The sequence below is a fragment of the Hemitrygon akajei genome, chromosome 11 (genome assembly GCF_048418815.1).
Source record: "Hemitrygon akajei chromosome 11, sHemAka1.3, whole genome shotgun sequence".
In the NCBI taxonomy this organism is placed as follows: Eukaryota; Metazoa; Chordata; class Chondrichthyes; order Myliobatiformes; family Dasyatidae; genus Hemitrygon; species Hemitrygon akajei.
In genome coordinates this window covers 80,081,050-80,104,129 of record NC_133134.1, presented here as the reverse complement: position 1 = coordinate 80,104,129, position 23,080 = coordinate 80,081,050, and the positions used below count along the sequence as shown (strand labels likewise).

Genomic DNA, 23,080 nt, shown 5'->3' with positions numbered 1-23,080 from the left:
ACCGGAAGGAATGCTGTGTTAACGGCTTTGCTACCGTAGCATCCCAGGGTGGGCCCACACATGCTGGTTGTTCAGTTTTATTTCCTCAGAGGCCAGGCCGCGTGTATTTGTGGCTGCCTGTCTTGCAGCTTCCCTCGGCTCCTCTCTTCACCCTGCTGAGTAAGGACCAAGGGCAAAAGGGCAGCTTCTGCAGCCTTTAAAGGGGTGCACTAGGAGTAAGCGGCCACATGTTGAGTGTGTTCTAGTGCCAGCATAAGCCATGTATGTATGTAGCAGAGGTAGGAAAAGGATATGCACAGATGAGTCCACCATTTGTTGCCCTTCATTGAGCCATTTAAGAAGCCATTTCAGCTCTGAGTAAGGTTATCCTCAACAGAACCAGCTGGATATTTAACCCTACCTGTTCCACAGCCACCATTCATGACACACAGAAGCAGAATTAAGCCATTCAGCCAATCAAGTCTTCTCTACCATTTTATCATGTCTGATATATTATCCCTCTCAATCTCATTATCTGTCCTACCTTCACCCTATTAAACCTTTGACGACCTGTTTAATCAAGAGCCAATCAACCTCTACAAGACTTAGATTTCCACAACTGTCATGGCAGTGAACTCTAAGGTTCACTACCCTTGGGCTATAGAAATTATTCATCTTTGTATCTTCTAAAGGGATGTCCTTAGACTCCCACTCTTGGAAAATTCTCTCTCTCTCTTCCTCCCTATCCCCCGTATCATCCCCTGATTCTTAACAACTGCAGCAAGTAAAGGTCCCAAGCCATCAAATATTGGGGTTACTCACCGGAGCAGGCCATTTGGTCTCACTGCTATTCCAGCCCATTGTGTATTGCATTGCACTGAAACTCTAAAACTTGCAGGTGGTTATTCCCACCCCAGGGCATTGCCTCTGGGTGACAGGAAGCAGGGGGAAGGTAAGAGGACACCTTATAGAGGTGAAATGAACTGATGCTGGAAATACTCCACAGGTTGAGCAGCATCTGAGAGAAAAGATGGCGATTTATTGTCCAGCAAACTGGTGGTGTAATTAAGTAGGGCCCTACGTGGTCTTGGCCAATAATCTGGTCCCAGAGAATGCCAGTGGGACACGTTGAGAAGAGGACAAATTGCAGTGGACGAGGTACCGAATCATTCACTTGAGGCAGGGAGGAAAGTTTGGGGGGGGGGGGGGGTGTGGTCTGTTGATACCTGTGGGAAGCATGACCCCATCACTGGCCTTTGCATCCTGTGTAACTGGGACTGGCTGCCTTTTGATTGGAAACATTTTCCCTCATTGTTTGCTTACTGGCTATTACTCCTCTGGTGTTCAGGGCAGCAAAGGCCCTCTATCACTGGTGGTGGTCATGGCTTCCTTCATGTCAGTAGCTTCCTCTCAGTTTTCACTGATGTCAGTCATGCAAGTCCAGGCTGGAGACTCACGAATATTGTCACACTCAGATGTAGAATTCTTCATGGCTGTTTCCACAATAATTTTGTTTTACCAGTCAATGTTGTCCCTGAGCTGAACCCCGAACTTGGAGAACTGGTGGACCACTCTTAGTCTGGCCTCTACTGTTTGGCATACTAAGAGCAGAAGCATAAAGCCCGACAGCATCAGTCTCCATTCACTGAGATGCGCAACAAGCCCTCTTACAGGTTTTCCTCAGCGCTTCCCACCACCAGCAGCTCCTGGTCTTTTGAACCCTATCAGCTCCATTGATGCCCCTGCTAGTTTAAGTCCCCTGTGGCTGCAGCACCTCAGATCAGTAGGGTAGAGTTTTGGGAAAAGGCAACAGTTTTTATTTACCACGCATGAAATTGCTGTGGCAGAGGTAGCACCAAGTCGATGGGCCAAATGGCAGTCTTCAGTAACAATGATATAAAATGCCGTGCAGTATCATTAAAGCGCACAAGAGCTTGCTCCATCAAGGTTCCCACAGGGGAATATCACCCCATTCCCTCTCTCCTGTTGGCCGTTTACAATGGATCTCCCATTGGAGGAGTGAATCCCATTTTGAAAGGATTGTAGTAAGGTGGTGCAGATAAACACTTGGCGAATGTTGCATCCAAATAGAATAACTGGGTCACTTGTCCCGTACGTAATGCAATGCTGGCTATAATCTGTCCTAAACGGATTGGGATGGATTTGCAAGGAGCGGTCTTTTGATGCTTGGTCCCTCGGGAGGAACCGGCCCTGTCTGTAAGGGAGCTGACAATGCAACGTGAGGGTTACCTCTGGGCTCCGTAGATTCGAGAGCTAGGTGGGAGCAGATTTGGAGAGACCGGTTGACAGGTGAGTACCTGGATACGTTGAATTGTTTGTAAAAATGCATGGAAGTGTTGTCCGGCCACGGCCGGTGTGTAAATCTTACAGGTAGCAATCGATGTCTGTTGTCCTTTAATATGGCAGAGTAAAGCTCACTTCACTATCCCATTGGTATAGATATAGAGATCCCTCTATACCGTCCCATCAGACAGTATCAAGGTCCCATCACACACTCTCAGGATCAGACAGAATGAAGCTCCCTCTACACCGTCCCATCACAATCCTGGGGGGTCAGATACAGTGAATCTCCCTCTACACAGTCTCGGTCGGACACACTGAAGTTCTACACACCCAATGACAGCACTGGGTTGATCGGAGGGTGAGAGTGTGAAGAATGTTGGATCTGCGGCGTGGTTGGAGAAATTGATTTATCATCACGTGCACCGGGATTCAGGAAGACCATTTCCGTACGGCAGTAAAAGGAAAAAGCAATCACAGAATGTAGTGTTACAGTACAGGGAAAGTGCAATGCGGGCCATGTAGAGGGAGACAGATCAAATCCATCTTATTGTTCAATAGAGTTATGACAGCGGGAAAAAGATTCTTGCTGCCCGCCTCCTTTCGTATTTTTATAAATTTCCGTATCATCGAACGGGCCTTTTCGTACATAATGTGTCGAACTAATTTAATAATTGAATGTTTAACCAAACGAATCCCTGCTGTCTACACACCTCTCCATTTCTTGCACTTTCGCGTGCCTGTCTAAGAGCCTCTTAAATACCTCTGTCGTATTTGTCTTCGGCATCAGCCCTGGCATAATAGCCTCCATGTTCATCCATATCAGTGAATATGAACGCATATCATACACTCTGCCCTTGTAACCACAGCCCTCCAAGACACCAGTGAATCCTAGTGAATCTCTTGGTCTAGAGAACGGTGGTGACGATCTGTTAGACTTTGTCCATGATCAGTCTAACCCTGTTGGTCGGGATCCACCACGGATGTTGCGTTCCAGTCGTGCTCGTGATACGCAAATCAGAGCCGGGGAGAGCAGCCCACGCAGCAGGCTCCTCCTTTCCACGCCCCTAATGAATCCACAGGAAAGCAATTGGCTTTAAGGCACCCGTAACCCGCCTTTGCCCCTTCCCCGATGGGCTTAGTAGCTAAACCACACGTGAAGGCCAGGAGCTGGACTTGGTTGTCAGAGGTTATTGGAGACGCATGCCTTTGGGAGCATTTAATAGTAGTGGGAGCTTAGCCATTGCCTACAACAACTTTAAGGAAACCTTCCCTCCTCCATTGTCCTTATATTCATGTGCCTACCTTAAATCCTAATGTATCCGCCTCTACCCCTGGCAGCGCCTACAGTGCACTGTGTAAACAAAAGCCTACCCCTGACATCTCCCCTAAACTTTCCTTCAATCACCCTAAAGGGAGCTGGACAATCCACATAAGGAGTGCGTGAAAAGAGCTACTTTTTAATCAGGGCGGCGATCCAAGATTTCAAGGGCAGAGTTTCGCGGCAGTGTTTCAGCTTTGAGGAGCGTCCGATCAGCAAGAGGGATTCATAGATAAGAATAATCCCAGTGCAAGCGGAGCTGCCATTCTTTCGAGTGTGCCGGACTTTGGCTCACCAGGCTAGGGTGAGGTTAATTGTCTTCCAAGTTACTCTCTCTCTCTGTTCTTACTTGTTCATTCCTCATCTATCAGTGTATTCCATAAGACAAAGGAGCGGAAGTCGGCCATTCGGCCCTTCGAGTCTGCTCTGCCATTTTATCATGAGCTGATCCATTCTCCTATTTAGTCCCACTCCCCCGCCTTCTCACCATAATCTTTGATGCCCTGGCAACTCAGATACCTATCAATCTCTGCCTTAAATATACCCAATGACTTGACCTCCACTGCCGCCCGTGGCAACAAATTCCACAGATTCACCACCCTCTGGCTAAAAAAATTTCTTTGCATCTCTGTTCTGAATAGGCGCCCTTCAATCCTTATGTCATGCCCTCTGGTACTAGACTCCCCCACCATGGCAACTTTGCCACATCCACTCTGTCCATGCCTTTCAACATTCGAAATGTTTCTGTGAGGTCCTCCCTCATTCTTCTAAACTCCAAGGAGTACAGTCCAAGAGTGGTCAAACGTTCCTCATATGTTAACCCTCTCATTCCCGGAATCATTCTAGTGAATCTTCTCTGAACCCTCTCCAACGTCAGCACATCCTTTCTTAAATAAGGAGCCCAAAACTGCACACAGTACTCCAAGTGAGGTCTTAACCAGTGCCTTATAGAGCCTCAACATCACATCCCTACTCTTATATTCTATTCCTCTAGAAATAAATGCCAACATTGCATTAGCCTTTTTCACCACCGACTCAACCTGGAGGTTAACCTTAAGGGTATCCTGCACGAGGACTCCCAAGTCTCGTTGCATCTCAGAACTTTGAATTCTCTCCCAGTTTAAATAATAGTCTGCCCATGTATTTCTTCTACCAAAGTGCATGACCGTACACTTTCTGACATTGTCATTCATTTGCCACTTCTTTGCCCATTCCCCCAGTCTATCCAAGTCCCTCTGCAGACTCTAACAAGATAAGAGCCCTAAGAATTACGGGGAAGTTACATACATGGATAGAGCGTTGGCAGCACTACCGGCCCCTCCACCTATCTTTGTATCATCAGCAAACTTAGCCACAAAGCCATCTATTCCATAATTAAATCGTTGATATACAATGTAAAAAGAAGCGGCCCCAACACGGACCCCTGCGGAACACCACTGGTAACCGGCAGCCAGCCAGAATGGGATTCCTTTATTCCTGCTCTCTGTTTCCAGCCAATCAGCCAACACTCTATCCATGTATGTAACTTTCCCGTAATTCCTTGGGCTGTTATCTTGTTTAGCAGCCTCATGTGTGGCACCTTGTCAAAGACCTTCTGAAAATCCAAATACACAACATCCACTGTCTAGCCTACTTGTAATTTCCTCAAAAAATTGCAATAGGTTTGTAGGGCAGGATTTTCATTTAAGGAAACCATGCTCAGTTCGGCTTATCTTGTCAAATGCCTCCAGGTACTCCGTAACCTTATCCTTGACAATTGACTCCAACAACTTCCCAACCACCGATGTCAAGCTAACAGGTCTATAATTTCCTTTTTGCCTCCTTGCCCCCTTCTTAAATAGCGGAGCGACATTTGAAATCTTAGTCCTCCGGAGCCATGCCAGAATCTATTGACTATGATCTATAGATCATTGCTAATACCTCCACAATCTCCATAGCTACTTCCTGCAGAACACAAGGGTGCATTCCATCTGGTCCGGGAGATTTATCTACCCTTAGACTATTCAGCTTCCTGATTACTTTCTCTGTCGTAATTGTGACTGTGCACACTTCTCTTCCCTGACACCCTTGAGTGTCCAGTATATTGCTGATGTCTTCCTCAGTGAAGACTGATGCAAAATACTCATTCAGTTCCTCTGCCATCTCCTTATCTCCCATTACAATTTCTCCAACATCATTTTCTAAAGGTCCTATATCTACTCTCACCTGTATTTTACTCTTTATATACTTGAAAAAGCTTTTAGTATCCTCTTTGATATTATTTGCTAGCTTTCTTTCATAGTTCATCTTTTCCCTCTTAATGACCTTCTTAGTTTCCTGTTGTAAACTTCCCAATCCTCTGTCTTCCCACTAATCTTTGCTTCCTTGTATGCCCTCTCCTTTGCTTTTACTTTGGCTTTGACTTCTCTTATCAGCCACGGTTGCATCCTTTTTCCATTCGAAAATTTCTTCTTTTTCGGAATATATCTGTCTTGCACCTTCCTCACTTCTTGTATAAACTCCAGCCACTGCTGCTCTGCCGTCCTTCCCGCTAGTGTCCCTTTCCAGTCAACCTTGGAACCAGTTCCTCTCACATGCCACTGTAATTTCCTTTACTCCACTGTAATACTGACACAGTGGATTTCGGCTTCTCTTTCTCAAATTTCACAGTGAACATGTTATGATCACTGTCTCCTAAAGGTTCCTTCACCTCAATTTCTCTAATCACCTCTGGTTCATTACACAATACGCAATCCAGTACAGCCGATCCCCTAGTGGGCTCAACAACAAGCTGTTCTGAAAAGCCATCTCGTAGACATTCTACAAATTCTCTCTCTTGAGATCCAGTGTCGACCTGATTTTCCCAATCCACTCGCATGTTAAAATCCCCCACAATTATCATAACACTGCCCTTCTGGCAAGCCTTTTCAATTTCCTGTTGTAATTTGTAGTCCACATCACTGCAGCTGTTAGGAGGCCTGTAGATAACTGTCATCAGGGTCCTTTTACCCTTGCGATTTCTTAGCCCAACCCATAAAGATTCTGCACCTTCCGATGCTATTTGTGATAATAGCTCTAGTTGCACGGTTTTGTACCGTGTGTGGGAGACGTCATGTCTCCCAGTTAAGTACATCTATAGCCTGATGACCTTCAACTCATATGGGAGAATGACAGGAGCTACGGGAGACAGGTCCGGAGAAAGAGGGGAGGCAGTAGTGATAGGGGACTCTATAGTTAAAGGGTCAGACAGGTGATTCTGTGGACACAGAAAAGAAACTCAGATGGTAGTTTGCCTCCCAGGTGCCAGGGTCTGGGATGTTTCTGATCGCGTCCAAGATATCCTGCAGTGGGAGAGAGAACAGCCAGACGTCGTGGTACATATTGGTACCAATGACATAGGTAGGAAAAAGGAAGAGGTCCTGAAAAAAGACTACAGGGAGTTAGGAAGGAAGTTGAGAAGCAGAACTGCAAAGGTAGTAATCTCAGAATTACTGCCTGTGCCATGCAACAGTGAGAGTAGGAATAAAATGAGGTGGAGGATAAATGCATGTCTGAGGGATTGGAGCAGGAGGCAGGGATTCAGATTTCTGGATCATTAGGACCTTGTATGGGGCAGGTGTGACCTGTACAAAAAGGACGGGTTGCACTTGAATCCCAGGGGGACCAATATACTGGTGGGGAGGTTTGCTAAGGCTACTAGGGAGAGTTTAAACTAGAATTGCTGGGGGGTGGGAACCAAACTGAAGAGATGGAGGAAGATGCAGTTGGCTCACAAATAGAGAAAGCTTGTAGGCAGTGTGAGAGGGAGGATAGGCAGGTGATAGAGAAGGGATGCTCTCAGACCAAAGGCTTGAGATGTGTCTATTTTACTGCAAGGAGTATTATGAACAAAGCGGATGAGCTTAGAGCATGGATCAGTACTTGGAGCTGTGATGTTGTGGCCATTACAGAGACTTGGATGGCTCAGGGACAGGAATGGTTACTTAGAGTGCCAGGCTTTAGATGTTTCAGAAAGGACAGGGAGGGAGGCAAAAGAGGTGGGGGCATGGCACTGTTGATCAGTGATAGTGTCACAGCTGCAGAAAAGGAAGATGCCATGGAGGGATTGTCTGTGGCTGGTGGTTAGGAAACGGAAGGGGTCAATAACTTTACTGCATGTTTTTAACAGGCTGCCCTATAGTAACAGGGATGTCGAGGAGTGGATAGGGAAACAGATCCTGGAAAGGTGTAATAATAACAGTTGTTGTAATGGGAGATTTTAATTTCCCAAATGTTATTGGCATCTCCCTAAAGCAAGGTGTTTAGACGGGGTGGAGTTTGTTAGGTGTGTTCAGGAAGGTTTCTTGACACAGTATGTAGATAATCCTACAAGAGGAGAGGCTGTACTTGATTTGGTATTGAGAAATGAACCTGGTCAGGTGTCAGATTTCTCAGTGTGTGAGCATTTTGGAGATAGTGATCATAATTCTATCTCCTTTACAATAGCGTTGGAGAGAGATAGGAACAGACAAGTTAGGAAAGTGTTTAATTGGAGTAAGGGGAATTATGAGGCTCTCAGGCACGAAATTGGAAGCTTAAATTGGAAACAGATGTTCTCAGGGAAAAGTACAGAAGAAATGTGGTAAATATTCAGGGGATATTTGTGTAGCGATCTGTATAGGTATGTTCTAATCAGACGGAAGTTATGGTAGGGTACAGGAACTGTGGTGTATAAAGGCTGTAATAAATCTAGTCGAAAAGAAAAGTTTACAAAAGGTTCAGAGAGCCAGGTAATGTTAGAGATCTAGAAGATTATAAGGCTTCTAGGAAGGATCTTAAGAAGGAAATTAGGAGAGCCAGCAGGGACCATGAGAAGGCCTTAGTGGGCAGAATTAAGGAAAACCCCAAGGCATTCTACAAGTATGTGAAGAGCAAGAGGATAAGATGTGAAAGAATAGGACCTATCAAATGTGACAGTGGGAAAATGTCTATGGAACCGTAGGAGATAGCAGAGGTACTTAATGAGTACTTTGCTTCTGTATTCACTACAGAAAAGAAGAGGTACAATATGATTAGGAATAGTCAGCATGGCTTTGTCACATCAGACTTCCAATATAACTCGGAGTCCTGCCATGTGCAGAAGTTCGCTGATGACACGGCCATAGTGGGGTGTGTCAGGAATGGACAGGAGGAGGAGTATAGGAAACTGATACAGGACTTTGTGATATGGTGCAACTCAAACTACCTGCGTCTCAATATCACCAAGACCAAGGAGATGGTGGTGGACTTTAGGAGATCTAGGCCTCATATGGAGCCAGTGATCATTAATGGAGAATGTGTGGAGCAGGTTAAGACCTACAAGTATCTGGGAGTACAGTTAGATGAGAAGCTAGACTGGACTGCCAACACAGATGCCTTGTGCAGGAAGGCACAGAGTCAACTGTACTTCCTTAGAAGGTTGGCGTCATTCAATGTCTGCAGTGAGATGCTGAAGATGTTCTATAGGTCAGTTGTTGAGAGCGCCCTCTTCTTTGTGGTGGCGTGTTGGGGAGGAAGCATTAAGAAGAAGGACGCCTCACGTCTTAATAAGCTGGTAAGGAGGGCGGGCTCTGTCGTGGGCAAAGTACTGGAGAGTTTAACATCGGTAGCTGAGCGAAGGGCGCTGAGTAGGCTACGGTCAATTATGGAAAACCCTGAACATCCTCTACATAGCACCATCCAGAGACAGAGAAGCAGTTTCAGTGACAGGTTACTGTCGATGCAATGCTCCTCAGACAGGCTGAAGAGGTCAATACTCCCCAATGCCATTAGGCTTTACAATTCAACTGCCAGGACTTAAGAACTTTTTTTAAAGCTATTATTAATGCTTTTTTGAGTTAGTGATTTAGATGCATATCATATTATTACTGAGTTAAGTATTGTATGTAATGAGTTTTTGCTACAACAAGTGTATGGGACATTGGAAAAAATGTTGAATTTCCCCATGGGGATGAATAAAGTATCTATCTATCTATCTATCTATCTATCTATCTATCAAAGGCACGACGTGCCTTACGAGCCTGATTGAATTTTTTGAGGATGTGACTAAACACATTGATGAAGGAAGAGCATTAGATGTAGTGTGTATGGATTTCAGCAAAACATTTGAACACGCAACCCCATGCAAGGCTTATTGAGAAAGTAAGGAGGCATGGGATCCAAGGGGAAACTGCTTTGTGGATCCAGAACTGGCTTGCCCACAGAAGGCAAAGAGTTGTTGTAGACGGGTCTGTTTGGGTTATTGTTGAAGACAACGAATGTGATCCAAATAGGATGGTAGAATTAGGGGGAGGTTCCCTTGCTGAGGTACACTAAGGTTGGTCTTAGGGTGTTTTCTTTTGGTTCGGCGAGAGAAGACACTGGGTAAAACCGGGTGACCTGGTGGGAGGCCCGTTTATTCGAGATGGATGCAAGCAACGTTCAGAAGGTGATGTGTGCTTTCACGTTGACCGAAAGCCCAGTGTGTGAATGTTCAGGATGAAGCTCCAAATTGTGCACATTTGACTGTTTAATTAAAATAGGCCCTTTTTTTGTTATTAGGTAAGAGTCACAAATATAATCCCTTTAATCGTGTGCAGTGTACGGTCTGTTGTTTCGTGGCACTACTTTGTAACAGGGTGGTAAATTACACGGCATCCACACAAACCGGGGAGAGCCGTCTCCATCTCATGAGTTTTGTGGGACTAGGGAGTGTTTTCCCTAGACACGCAGCTGAGGAAAACAACGTGTTTCACAAGATAACGAGAGGCATTGATAGCGTGGAGAGCTTGAACTCTCCCCCTTCCCTCAGGAAAGCAATGACTAACACCAGAGACCAAAACACACAGGAGCAGAATTAGGCCTCTCGAATCTGCTCGGCCATTTCATCATGGCTGATAAGTTTTTCCTCTCCGTCCTAATCTTCTGCCATTCCCATATCCCTTCACGCCCTGAATCTATCAACCTCTGCCTTAAATATACACACAGATTTGGCTACCACAGCTGTCTGTGGCAGCGAGTTCCACAGATTCACCACTCTCTGGCTAAATAAATGCTTCCTTATCTCTGTTCTAAAAGTACACCCCTCTGTACCCTCTGGTCTTAGACCTAGGAAGCATAGAAAACATCCTTTCCACATCGATTCTATCGAGGCCTTTCACCGTTCGATAGGTTTCAATTAGGTCACTCCTCATCCATCTGAATTCCAGTGAGTACAGGCTCAGAGCCACTACATGCGGTTCATGTGACAAACCGTTTAATCCTGGAATCACTTTCGCAAACCTTCTCTGGACCCTCTCCAGTTTCTGCACATCCTTTCTCAAACCTGCTCACAGCACTCCAAGTGAGGCCATTATAAAGTCTCGACATTACATCCTTGCTTTTCTGTTCCAGTGCCAACATCACATTTGCCTTCCTCGCTGCAGACTTAACCTGCAAATTAACCTTTAGGGAATCCTGCACAAGGACCCCCAAATCCCTTTGCTCCTCATATTTCTGTATTTTCTCTCCATTTAGAAAATAATCAACCCTTTCATTTCTACCAAAGTGCATGATCATACACTTTACAAGACTGCTTTCCATCTGCCGTTTCTTTGCCCATTCTCCTGATCTGTCTAAGTCCTTCTGTAGCCTCATTTCTTCAAAATTTCCTGCCCCTTCTCCTGTCTGTGTATCGTCTGCAAACTTTGCAACAAAACCATCAATTCCATCACCAAAATCATTGACATACAATGTAAAAAGAATCGGTCTCAGCACAGACTCCTGTGGAACACCACTAGTCACCAGCAGCCAACCAGAAAAGTCTCCCTTTATTCCCACTCTTTGCCTCCTGCCAGTCAGCCACTGCTTAATCCATGCTCGAATCTTTCCTGTAGTACCATTGACCCATAAGCAGCCTCATACGTGGCACTTTGTCAAAGGCCTTCTGAAAATCCAAATACACAACATTGACCATTTCCCCTTTGTCTATCCTGCTTTTTATTTTTCCAAAGAATTCCAACAGATTTGTCAGGCAAGATTTTCCCTTCAGGAAACCATGCTGACTACAGCCTATTTTATCATGTGCCTGAAACCGCATCCTTAACAATCGACTCCAACATCTTCCCAACCACTGAGGTCAGAGTAACTGGCCTAAAATTTCCCTCTTCTGCCCCTCTCCCTTCTTGAACAGTGCAGTGACATTTGCAGTTTCCCAGTCTTCCCGAACCTTGATTCTTGAAAGATCATTACTAATGCTCCACAATCTCTTCAGCCACCTCTTTCAGAACCCTGGGGTGTCGTCCATCTGGTCCAGGTGACTTATCGACCTTCAGACCTTTCAGTTCCCCAATAAGCTTCTCTCTAGCAATGGTTCTTGACCCTTGCACCATACTGCTAGTGTCTTCTACAGTTCATCCACCATTTCCTTGTCTTCCATTACTACCTCTCCAGCATCATTTTCCAGTGGTCCAATATCCATTCTTGCCTCTCTTTTACACTTTATGTATCTGAAGAAACTTTGGTATCCCTTTAACACTGGCAAGCTTATTTTCATATTCCATCTTTACCTTCTTAATGACTTTTCAGTTTAGTTCTGTTGGTTTTGAAAAGCTTCCCATTCCCTGAACTTCCCACTAATCTTTTATAGAATAGAAACATAGAAAATCTACAGCACAATACAGGCCTTTCAGCCCACAAACCTGTGCCAAACATGTCCTTACCTGAGAAATTACCTAGGGTTACCCATAGCTCTCTCTTGTTCTGAGCTCCATATACCTGTCCAGGAGTCTCTTAAAAGATCCTATCGTGTCCACTTCCACCACCATCGCTGGCAGCCCATTCCATGCACTCGCCACTCTGAGTAAAAAAACTTACCCCTGACATCTCCTCTGTACCTACTTCCAAGCACCTTAAAACTGTGCCCTCTCGTGCTAGCCAATTCAGCCCTGGGGAAAAGCCTCTGACTATCCATATGACCAATGCCTCTCATCATCTTACATACCTCTATCAGGTCACCTCTCATCCTCCGTCGCTCCAAGGAGAAAAGGCCGAGTTCACTCAACCTATTCTCATAAGTCATGCTCCCCAATCCAGGCAACATCCTTGTAAATCTCCTCTGCAGCCTTTCTATGGTTTCCACATCCTTCCTGTAGTGAGGTGACCAGAACTGAGCACAGTACTCCAAGTGGGGTCTGACCAGGGTCCTATATAGCTGCAACATTACCTCTCGGCTCCTAAATCAAATCCCACTATTAATGAAGGCTAATGCACCGTATGCCTTCTTAACCACAGAGTGTCCTATGGACTCGGACTGCAAGATTCCTCTGATCTTCCACACTGCCAAGAGTCTTACCATTAATACTATATTCTTTCATCATATTTGACCTACCAAAATGAACCACCTCACACTTATCTGGGTTGAACTCCATCTGCCACTTCTCAGCCCAGTTTTGCATCCCATTTGTAACCTCTGACAGCCCTCCACACTATCCACAACACATCCAACCTTTGTGTCATCAGCAAAGTTACTAACCCATACCTCCACTTCTTCATCCAGGTTATTTTAAAAATCACAAAGAGTAGGGGTCCCAAAACAGATCCCTGAGGCACACCACTGGTCACAGACCTCCATGCAGAATATGACCTATTCCTCTACCTCACTCTATTCCTATACTCACTGTTGCGTGGCACAGGCTGTAATCCCGACTACCTTCGAGGTCTTGCTTCTCAACTTTCTTCCTAACTCCCTGTAGGCTGCTTTCAGGACCTCCTCCCTATTCCTGCCTATATCGTTGGTACCAATATGTAACACAACCTCTGGCAGTTCTCCTTCACACTTCAGGGTATCGAGGATGTGATCAGAAACGTCTCGGACCCTGACATCTGGGGGGCAAACTACCATCCGTGTTTCTTTCCTGCGTCCACAGAATCGCCTTTCTGATCCCCTAACTATAGAGTCCCCTATTACTGTTGCCTTCTTCCTTTCCCTACCCTTCTGTGCCACAGGGCCAGACTCTGTGCCAGAGGCGCGGCCACTGTTGCTTCCCCCAGGTAGCCCCCCCCCCCCCAACAGTACTCAAGCAGGAGTACTTCTTGTCAAGGGGGACAGCGACAGGGGTACTCTCTACCCTACCATCTTCTGTCTGTTACCCATTTATCTGTCTCCCCTGGCCCCGGAGTGACTACCCGCTCCTCTCTATCATCCCCTCTCCTCACTCTCCCTGACCAGATGAAGGTCATCGAGCTGCATCTCCAGTTCCCTAACGCGGTCCCTAAGGAGCTGCAGCTCGACGCACCTGGTGCAGATGTGGCCGTCTGGGAGGCTGGGAGACTCCAGGACCTCCCACATCTGACCCCGAGCACAGAAAACTGGCCTCACACACATACTTCCTACCTCGCCTCGTCCTGTTGAGCCAAAGCCTTCCTACTCTGTCTCCCTCTGCTCTGACACCCGCTCTACAAAGCTGTCTCCTTTTAAACTCCTCTCGCTGTTCTCACTGGCTGACGTCCACACACTTGCGCAGTCGTGCCCCGATCAAACCGCTGAACAAATAACCATATGCCATTTTTTGATTTTTATTTGGTTTAGACTTCCTTTGTTAGCCATGGTTGTGTCACACTTTTTCCCCTTTAGAATGTATATATGTCCTGTGCCTTCCGACTTGCTTCCAAAAGTTCCAGCCATTGCTGCTCTGCCATCATCCCTGCCAGTGTTCTTTCCCATGCCTCTGTAATTCCCTTCACTCCACTGGAATATTGATACTTCTGACTCAGCTTCTCCTGCTCAGATTTCAGGGTGAATTTGATTATATTATGATCACATCCCCTAAGGGTTCTTTTAACTTAAGCTGCCTAATCAATCCTGGTTCATTCCACACCACCCAGTCCAGAACAGCTGATCCTTTACTGGGCTCAACCACGAGCTGCAACTAAAAAGAAACATTCTAGAAACCCCCTCTTGGGATCCCGCACCAACCCAATTTTCCTCATCTACCTACATATTGAAATTCCCATGACTACTGTAACATTACCCTTCTGGCGTGCATTTTCTATCTCCCGTTGTAACTTGTAGTCCACATCCTTACAGCGCTTCTCCCTATAGATGCTGCCTGGCCTGCTGTGTTCCACCAGCATTTTGTGTGTGTTGTTGTTTGAATTTCCAGCATCTGCAGATTTCCTCGTGTCCACATCCTTGCTACTGTTTGGGGCTCTGTATCAGAGTCCCACCAGAGTCCTTTTACCCTGGCAGTCCCTTAGCTCTCTCCTCAACAATTCAATACCTATGTCACCTCTTTCTAATGATTTGATTTCATTTTTCACCAACAGAGCAATGCGGCCCCCTCTGCCTTCCTGCCTGTCCTTTCAGTACAACGAGTATCCTCGGACATTAAGCTCCCAGCTGTAATCTTCTTTCAGCCATGACTCAGTGATGTCTACAAAATCATACTACCCTGGAGGTCCTGTTTCTCAGCTTTCTACCGAGCTCTCTGTGATCTCCCTTCAGGACCTCCTCACCTTGTCTACCAGTGTCACTGGTGCCAATCTGCTTGGTCATCCTGACAATGCCGTGGACACGGCCGCCGCCATTTGTCAGTCCCACAGACCGACGGCCCTTCTGTCTGTGTCGGACCCCACTCGCTCGTCTTCGGGCTCTCCCTCCGACGAAGCAACTTGCGTGAAAGCTCTTTGAAATGGCTCGTACAAAGCAGACAGCTCGCAAACCCACTGGAGGCAAGGCCCCCCCCACCCCCAGAAGCAGCTTGCGACCGAAGCAGCCCGCAAGAGCGTGTGGCTTTGCGTGAAATCCGGCGATACCAGAAGTCCACAGAGTTGCTGATCAGGAAGCTTCCCTTCCAGCATCTGGTGCGTGAAATCGCACAGGACTTCAAAACTGACCTGAGTTTCCAGAGTGCTGCCATTGGGGCTCTGGAGGAAGCATACCTGGTTGGTCTGTTTGAGGACACCAACCTGTGTACTATCCATGCCAAACGTGTTACTGTTATGCTGAAGGACATACAGCTGACCCACCGTATCCGAGGGGAGCATGCTTAAAAATGAAAGACAAAAAGAAAAAGGTCTAGGTCTCCTGTATTTGTATGTCCCCAAAAAAATACTTTGTTGAAATATTCACTAACTTTCAGTGGTGTTTTTTGTAAAATTCGTTTTTCATACCGGCAAGCAATTCAAGTGCCACCTGTCCTTTTTGTACAGGTCACACCTGCCCCACACGAGGCCCCAATGATCCAGAAATCTGAATCCCTGCCCCCTGCTCCAATCCCTCAGCCACACATTTATCTTCCACCTCACTCTATGCCTATTCTCACTGTCGTGTGGCTCCCAAGATTACTACCTTTGAGGTCCTGCTTCTCAACTTCCTTCCTAACTCCCTGTTGTCTGTTTTCAGGACCTCCTCCCTTTTCCTACCTATGTCGTTGGTACCAATATGTACCACGACCTCTGCTGCTCTCCCTCCCACCGCAGGATATCTTGGACGTGATCTGAAACATCTCGGACCCTGGCACCTGGGAGGCAAACTACCATCCGAGTTTCTTTCCTGCGTCCACAGGATCGCCTATCTAATCCCTTAACTATAGAGTCCCCTATCACTACTGCCTTCCTCTTCCCTTCCCTACCCTTCTGAGCCACAGGGCCAAACCCTGTGCCAGAGGCATGACCAGTGACGCTTCCCACAGGTAGGCTGTCCCACCCCCCCCCCCCCAGTAGTCCTCAGACAGGAGTACTTATTGTCAATGGGTACAACCACAGGCATACTCTCTAGTATCTGACTCTTCTCCTTCCCCCTCCTAACTGTGACCCACTTGTCCGTCTCCCATGGCCCTGGAGTGACCACCTGCCTATAACTCCTCTCTATCACTTCCTCGCTCTACCTGACCAGGCAATTGTCATCGAGCTGCGTCTCCAGTTCCCTAGCTCGGTCCCTCAGGAGCTGCAGCTCGGCACACCGGGTGCAGATGTGGCTGTCTGGGAGGCTGGGAGACTCCAGGACCCCCCACATCTGACACCCAGTACAGAAAACTGGCCTCACACGCGTACTTCCTACTTCACCTTGTCCCGTTACCGCCGAAGCCCGTTGAGCCGAAGCCCAGTCACTCTGCTGCCCGCTGGAATCGGCGGTCTTCTTTTTAAACCTTTTGTGCTCCATTGGCTGTCGTCACACGCCTGCGCAGTGTTGCCTCTTTAACCCATTTAAAGTGCTGCGGAGTAGGTATAGAGGAGATGTCAGGGGTAAGTTTTTTACTCAGAGAGTGGTGAGTGTGTGGAATGGGCTGCCGGCAACGGTGGTGGAGGCAGATAAGATAGAGTCTTTTAAGAGACTTTTACATAGGTACATGGAGCTTAGTAAAATAGAGGGCTATGGGTAAGCCTAATAGTTTCGAAGGTAAGGACATGTTCGGCACAACTTTGTGGGCCGAAGGCCCTGTATTGTGCTGTATGTTTTCCATGAGGTTTTCCTTATTATTGAGGGGAACTGCTACAGGTGTACTCTGCACGGGCTGTGCATTCCCCCTCCTTCTCCTGACCTGTCTCCCGTAGCTCCTGTCTATCACCTCCTCCTTCTCCCATATGAGTTGAAGGTCATCGGGCTGCAGATGTGCTGATCTGGGAGACAGGACGTCTCCCACACTTCCCACAAACCACACACGGTACAAAACCGTGCAAATGGAGTATTATCACTAATAGATGAGGAATGAACAAGTAAGAACAGATAGAGAGGGAGTAACTTGGAAGACAATCTACCTCACCCTAGCCTGGTGAGCCAAAGACCGGCACACTCGAAAGAATGGCAGCTCCGCTTGCACTGGGATTATTCTTATCTATGAATCCCTCTTGCTGATCGGTCGCTCCTCAAAGCTGAGAAAGAGCAACGCGGACCATGTAGAGGGAGACTGAGATCAAATCCGTCTTATAGTACAATGGAATTTTCAATAGAGTTGTGACAGCGGGATAGAAGCTGCGGGAAAGAAAAGATTTTGGCTTCCCGTCTCCTTTCATATTTTTATAAATTTCTTCATTGGGACCGGTGACAGCCCACCGGCTCGCTAGGCGACGCCGCGGCTTTGAGGCCCAGTCCTCGCATATACAAGCACATATAGAATATTAGTGAAAGGGAATGGCGCGTTTTACTTCAGAGCTCCCAGTCCCATTGACATCTTCAGTCGACCCCCAACTGCGCTACACCGCCCGCGGTAGAGCTCGGACGCCTCTTCCCCGGCGGCTGATAAGCAAGCGACCCCGCAGCGTGAGGCCCAGTCCACTGAGTGCCGCCAAGTCGACGGCAACAGGACGTGTTTTCTGCCGGGCGAAACCCCGGGAGGGCAGCGCCGGCTCCGGTCCGGACGCCTCAACGCCCCCCGGTGAGGGGCAACGGTTTCGTCTTCTCTCTCCAGCGGTTGCGGGCAGGCGGCTCTGTGGACGGTTGGACTCGACCTCCCGACTAACGGAGGTCACGCCGTCTCACCTTCTCCATTGCTTGCACGTCCTTGCTGGTGACCAGAGCTGTACTGAGTAACCCGGGCGCGGCGTGACCAGTATTCCGGCAGCCGGACTGTCATCGTGATACTTTCAACAGTACATCTGTCAGCGCCGAAAGAGCCCTCCACTGGGAACCCCCTCGCTGCCCAGTGGCAAACCCGACCGTCACGGCTTGGCCTTTCGGCAGGCGAGGGCGAGGAACGGGCAAGAACCGCCTCGGGGCATCACCAAACGGCAGCGTGGGGATCTTTGCCGGGGGCTGATGTTGTGTGGCACCGCGGCTGGCGATTCTACGGCCCAGGACTTTGAGCGCTTCCCTCAGCTTTAATGTTTGGAAGGGAGTGGGCAATTTTGGGCCCCAATCTAAGGAAAGAGGTGCTGCCTCTGGAGAAGGTATAGAGGACAGAGGAGCCTGAGATGGACGATCCCAGGGCTAACGTATGAGGGGTGTTTGACGTCTTTGGGCCGACACTCACAGGAGTTTAGAAGAACGGGGTGGGGCGGGGCGGAATCCCATTCAAACCTATCGGAAAGGTCTAGACAAGGTTGAGTGAAGAGAATGTTTCCAGTGGTGGGAAAACCTAGGACCAGAGGTCACAGCCTCATTGGGTCTCGGTCGGAAATATGATCGTTTATTCCCGTCCGCCCCGCTGAGTTCCTCCAGCATCTTGTGCGTGTGGCTCCAGATTTCCAGCGTCTGCAGATTCCTTTGCCTCTGGAACAGAGATGAGGGGGGACAGAGGGCGGCGAATCTGTGGGGCTCGTTGCCACACAGTCTCTGGAGGGTGTGTTTAAGGCAGAGTATGAGGGGTGTTTGATTGGTGAGGGGAATGTGCGAGAGAACGGTGTTGGGGGGAAAACACCAACCGTGATCAAATGGAGGAGCAGTCTTCATTTATACGTTTATTTTAAAGATGAAGGTGAAAGGTGACTTGATAGAGTTGTGTAAGATGATAAGGTGCACTGATAGAGTGGACGGTGAAGAAATTTTTCCCAAGGCGGAAATAGCTCATTCGAGGGTCTTAACTAAGTTAGGTCTTTATTCTTTGGAGCGCAGAAAGTTAAGGGGGGGACTTGATAGAGGTATTTAAATTATGAGGGGGATAAATAGAGTTGACGTGGATAGGCTTTTTCCATTGAGAGTAGGGGAGATTCAAACAAGAGGACATGAGTTGAGAGTTAGGGGGCAAAAGTTTAAGGGTAACACGAGGGGGAATTTCTTTACTCAGAGAGTGGTAGCTGTGTGGAATGAGCTTCCAGTAGAAGTGGTAGAGGCAGGTTCGGTATTGTCATTTAAAGTAAAATTGGATAGATATATGGACAGGAAAGGAATGGAGGGTTATGGGCTGAGTGCGGGTCGGTGGGACTAGGTGAGAGTAAGCGTTCTGTACGGACTGGAAGGCCTGTTTCCGTGCAGTAATTGTTATATGGTTGTAACTTCTTCAGGGTCTCGGCCCGAAACGTCTTTTCCAGAGATGCTGCCTGGCCTGCTGAGTTCCTCCAGCATTTTGTGTGTGTGTGTGTGTGTGTGTGTGTGTGTGTGTGTGTGTGTGTGTGTGTGTGTGTGTGTGTGTGTGTGTGAGTGTGTGAGTGTGTGAGTGTGTGAGTGTGTGTGTGTGTGTGTGTGTGTGTGTGTGTGTGTGTGTGTGTGTGTGTGTGTGTGTGTGTGTTACAAAGGTAGTATTTTTTTTTAAACAGAGAGCGGTGGCTGCGTGAAGCGTGCGGCCAGGGGTGGTGGTAAGGCCGGATATATTCGGGACATCTAAGCGACTCAGAGAGAGACACGCGCATTAAAGAAAATCGGAGGGCCTTCTGAGGAGAAGGGTTAGTTTGATCATAGGCCGGCACACAGTCGTGGGCCGAAGGGCCTGTATTGTTCTATGTTCTATATAGCAGGCTAACAGGCCACGAGCACGGACGATTCCCGGAAAGAATGTATTTTAAAGATTATCTTTATTTGTCACATGTACAATGAAATAGGTCGTTTGAAACACGTCCGGGGAGTATGTTGGGGGGGCAGCCCGCAAGTGTCGCCACACTTCCCACGCCAACATTGTATTGCCATAACTTACTGTCTATCTTTGAATGTGGGTCGAGGCCGATGCATCTGGAGGAGACCCACGCGGTCACGGGAAGAAAGTAGAAACTCCTTAGAGACGGCGGCGGAATTGAACCCGGGTCGTTGTAAAGCGTTACGTTGCCCCCCCCCCCCATGGGCAGTTGGATTGGGCGGAACCCTCGGCCAGCCCGCTGCTTGGGCCTGTGACTGGCAGTCAGGCCCAGGAGCAAACTGGCGGAGAGGTTCTGCAACCAATTCACTCACCCCTCCTCACTGTGGGTTCCTGCTCCCCATAATTGCCCGGTGACCCCGGGGTTAGAGAGAGAGAGAGAGAGGGGGAACTAGCCAGGGTTCCTTCTCCCCATCTCTGCCCTGTGACCCCTGGGTTAGAGATCAGGAGTATAGACAGAACTTGTGGAAACCCGAAAAGGGGTCTGCGGTCTCCTCATACCCCGCACCTACACGGAACACGGACTTCCCCCGACCACAGAAATGGAGGGCTGCTAGCGGGGCATTGGGGGTCTGGGGTTCTGGATCTTTTTAAAGAATCTACCGCCGGGCACTACTTCGTGCAACGCTCTCCGCCCCAGATCCCCGGGAACTCCAGCGTAGAGTGGATGGAGGTCTCCAATTGTGGTCGCTAGTAACCACTTGCTGAATTGTCTGCTTGTTACCAGGAGCGGGGACCGGTCGTTGACTCCATCCTCGCCTCGCCGACTCTCCCCACCCCGTCTGGGGGAATGGGCTCGGTGGCCAAACTAGCGTCCGGAGGACCGGTGGCCTGGCTCGGCTGCTGCGTGGCCCCCCAGCCGGACGGGCGGAAGCAGACGCGAGGCGAGCGGAAGCCGAGGCTGAACCGGGAAGAGTACCGGATGCACTTGGAGGAGCTGGAGAAGGAGAAGTGGGTGTCCCGGTCGGGTTCTCCTCTGTTCGCGGCCGGCTCTTCAGTGGGCGGGGCTTCCCATCGGTCACCGAGAAACCGGACCTTCGGCCCATTTGGTCTATGCCGTCCAAGATTCCCATCTAGGCCAGTCCCACTTGGCCAGCATCAAAGTTTCGAATCTAAACCTTCCCTATCCATTGATCTGTCCAAGTATCTTTCAAATGTTAATGTTACCTCGCGGGTTCCCCTCTCGCCCTAAACCTGTGCCCTCTAGTTCTTGATTCCACAATCCCGGGAAAAAGTGTGCAGATTCCCCCAGTCTCTGCCCTTATGATTTGACACACCTCCATGAGGTCACCCCTCAGATTTCTCCGTCCCAGTGGATAAAATCCCAACCCTCTCCTTAACTCAGTAACTCGAGCCCTGGCAACATCCTCGTAAATCTCCCCTGCACTCTGTCCAGCTTAACGGCATCAGCAGGGTGACCAAAATTGCACACAATATTTCAAATGCAGCCTCGCCAACCACAACGTAACGCCCCGCGTGATGCTGCAGCTCTATAAAACCCGGGCTGGACCACACTCGGAGCATCGTGCTCAGTTCTTACTTACTTAGGTAGGGGTCAAAGGCTGCCGTCAGCAGCTCGCCAGCGTCCTCTGTCCGGGGGCAGATAGCAGGCTGATTGCCCGCTTATCTTCAGCTTTCACCACTCGACCTCTGCGTTTTCTAGGCGGAGGTCCTCCCCCCCCCCCCCCCCCCTCCCAGAGATGGGGCATTTGGAGCTTCTGTTGGCTTCTCTGTAGCTCTGGGCTTTTACGGGACGGGGTTGCTCGCCCCAAGTCCGACCCTCCTCCTTTCCCAGCCGGGCCTTGCACCGTCGCCTCATTATAGGAAGAATGCGGAGAGGGTGCAGAGTAGATTTAGCAGGATGCTGCCTGGATTAGAGAGCGTGGCTTAAGCAGAAACTTAGAGCGAGCTCTTCGGAGCGAAGGAGGATGAGAGGTGCCTTGGTAGAGATTACAAGATGAAGAGTCATAGAGCGGACAGTCAGAGACGTTTTCCCAGGCCCAGGGGCGTAAATTTAAGGAGTTTTGAGAAAAGTATGAGGGCATGTCAGAGGTAGTTTTTTTTTACAAATGGAGTGTTGGGTGAATGGAACCGACTGACAGGGTCTGTGGAAGCGACAGGGACGTTTATCACATTGATGAAGGAAATTAGAGGTCGACGTGGGAGGGAAGGGTTGAAGAGTCGGCTGTGGGCCGAGGAGCCTGCACTGTGCTGTACTGTTCAGTGTCACCGCTTCCCTGGCCCCCGCACCCCCCTGTTTACCTCTGACACTACTCGACCTTGCTCTGCAAACAGAAGCTTCAGGATTCAACATTCAAAAATGTTCAATGTCATTTCCAGCAGAAATGAGGGTAAAGGAGAAGGAAGTAATTGTTACTCTGGATCCGATGCAACACCACGGACACAATAAGATAAAGAACACAATAATAAAAACACAATAAATATAAATACGTAAGGTAGCTGATATACGTACATTGATTTCAGGTCCATAAAATGACACCAGGCAGAGGGGTGTCTGTACAGAAGGTGACTGACAGGAAATAATAAAGTAGTGATGGTGGGGGTATGAGAAGGGGATGGGTTAGAGGGACAATAGACAATAGGTGCAGAAGTAGACCATTCGGCCCTTCGAGCCTGCACCCCTATTTTGAGATCATGGCTGATCAATTCCTATCAATACCCGGTTCCTGCCTTGTCCCCATATCCCTTGATTCCCCTATCCATAAGATACCTATCTAGCTCCTTCTTGAAAGCATCCAGAGAATTGGCCTCCACTACCTTCCGAGGCAGTGCATTCCAGACCCCCACAACTCTCTGGGAGAAGAAGTTTTTCCTTAACTCTGTCCTAAATGACCTACCCCTTATTCTCAAACCATGCCCTCTGGTACTGGACTCTCCCAGCATCTGGAACATATTTCCTGCCTCTATCTTGTCCAATCCCTTAATAATCTTATATGTTTCAATCAGATCCCCTCTCAATCAAAGGAGGTGTTAATCAGCTTTACTGCTTGGGGAAAGTGAC

General features: G+C 48.3%; 1 protein-coding gene across 1 annotated transcript in view; it reads left to right on the top strand.

The window, feature by feature from the left end:
* Nucleotides 1-1,238: 1,238 nt before the first annotated feature.
* Nucleotides 1,239-23,080, top strand: part of LOC140736351 (cytochrome P450 11B, mitochondrial-like) — a 45,612-nt gene continuing 23,770 nt past the window's right edge. The window contains exons 1-2 of the mRNA XM_073062343.1: nucleotides 1,239-2,289; nucleotides 20,786-21,009. Coding sequence (XP_072918444.1) covers nucleotides 20,849-21,009 — 161 coding nt within the window. The 5' untranslated portion in view covers nucleotides 1,239-2,289; nucleotides 20,786-20,848. The remainder of the gene's footprint in view (nucleotides 2,290-20,785; nucleotides 21,010-23,080) is intronic.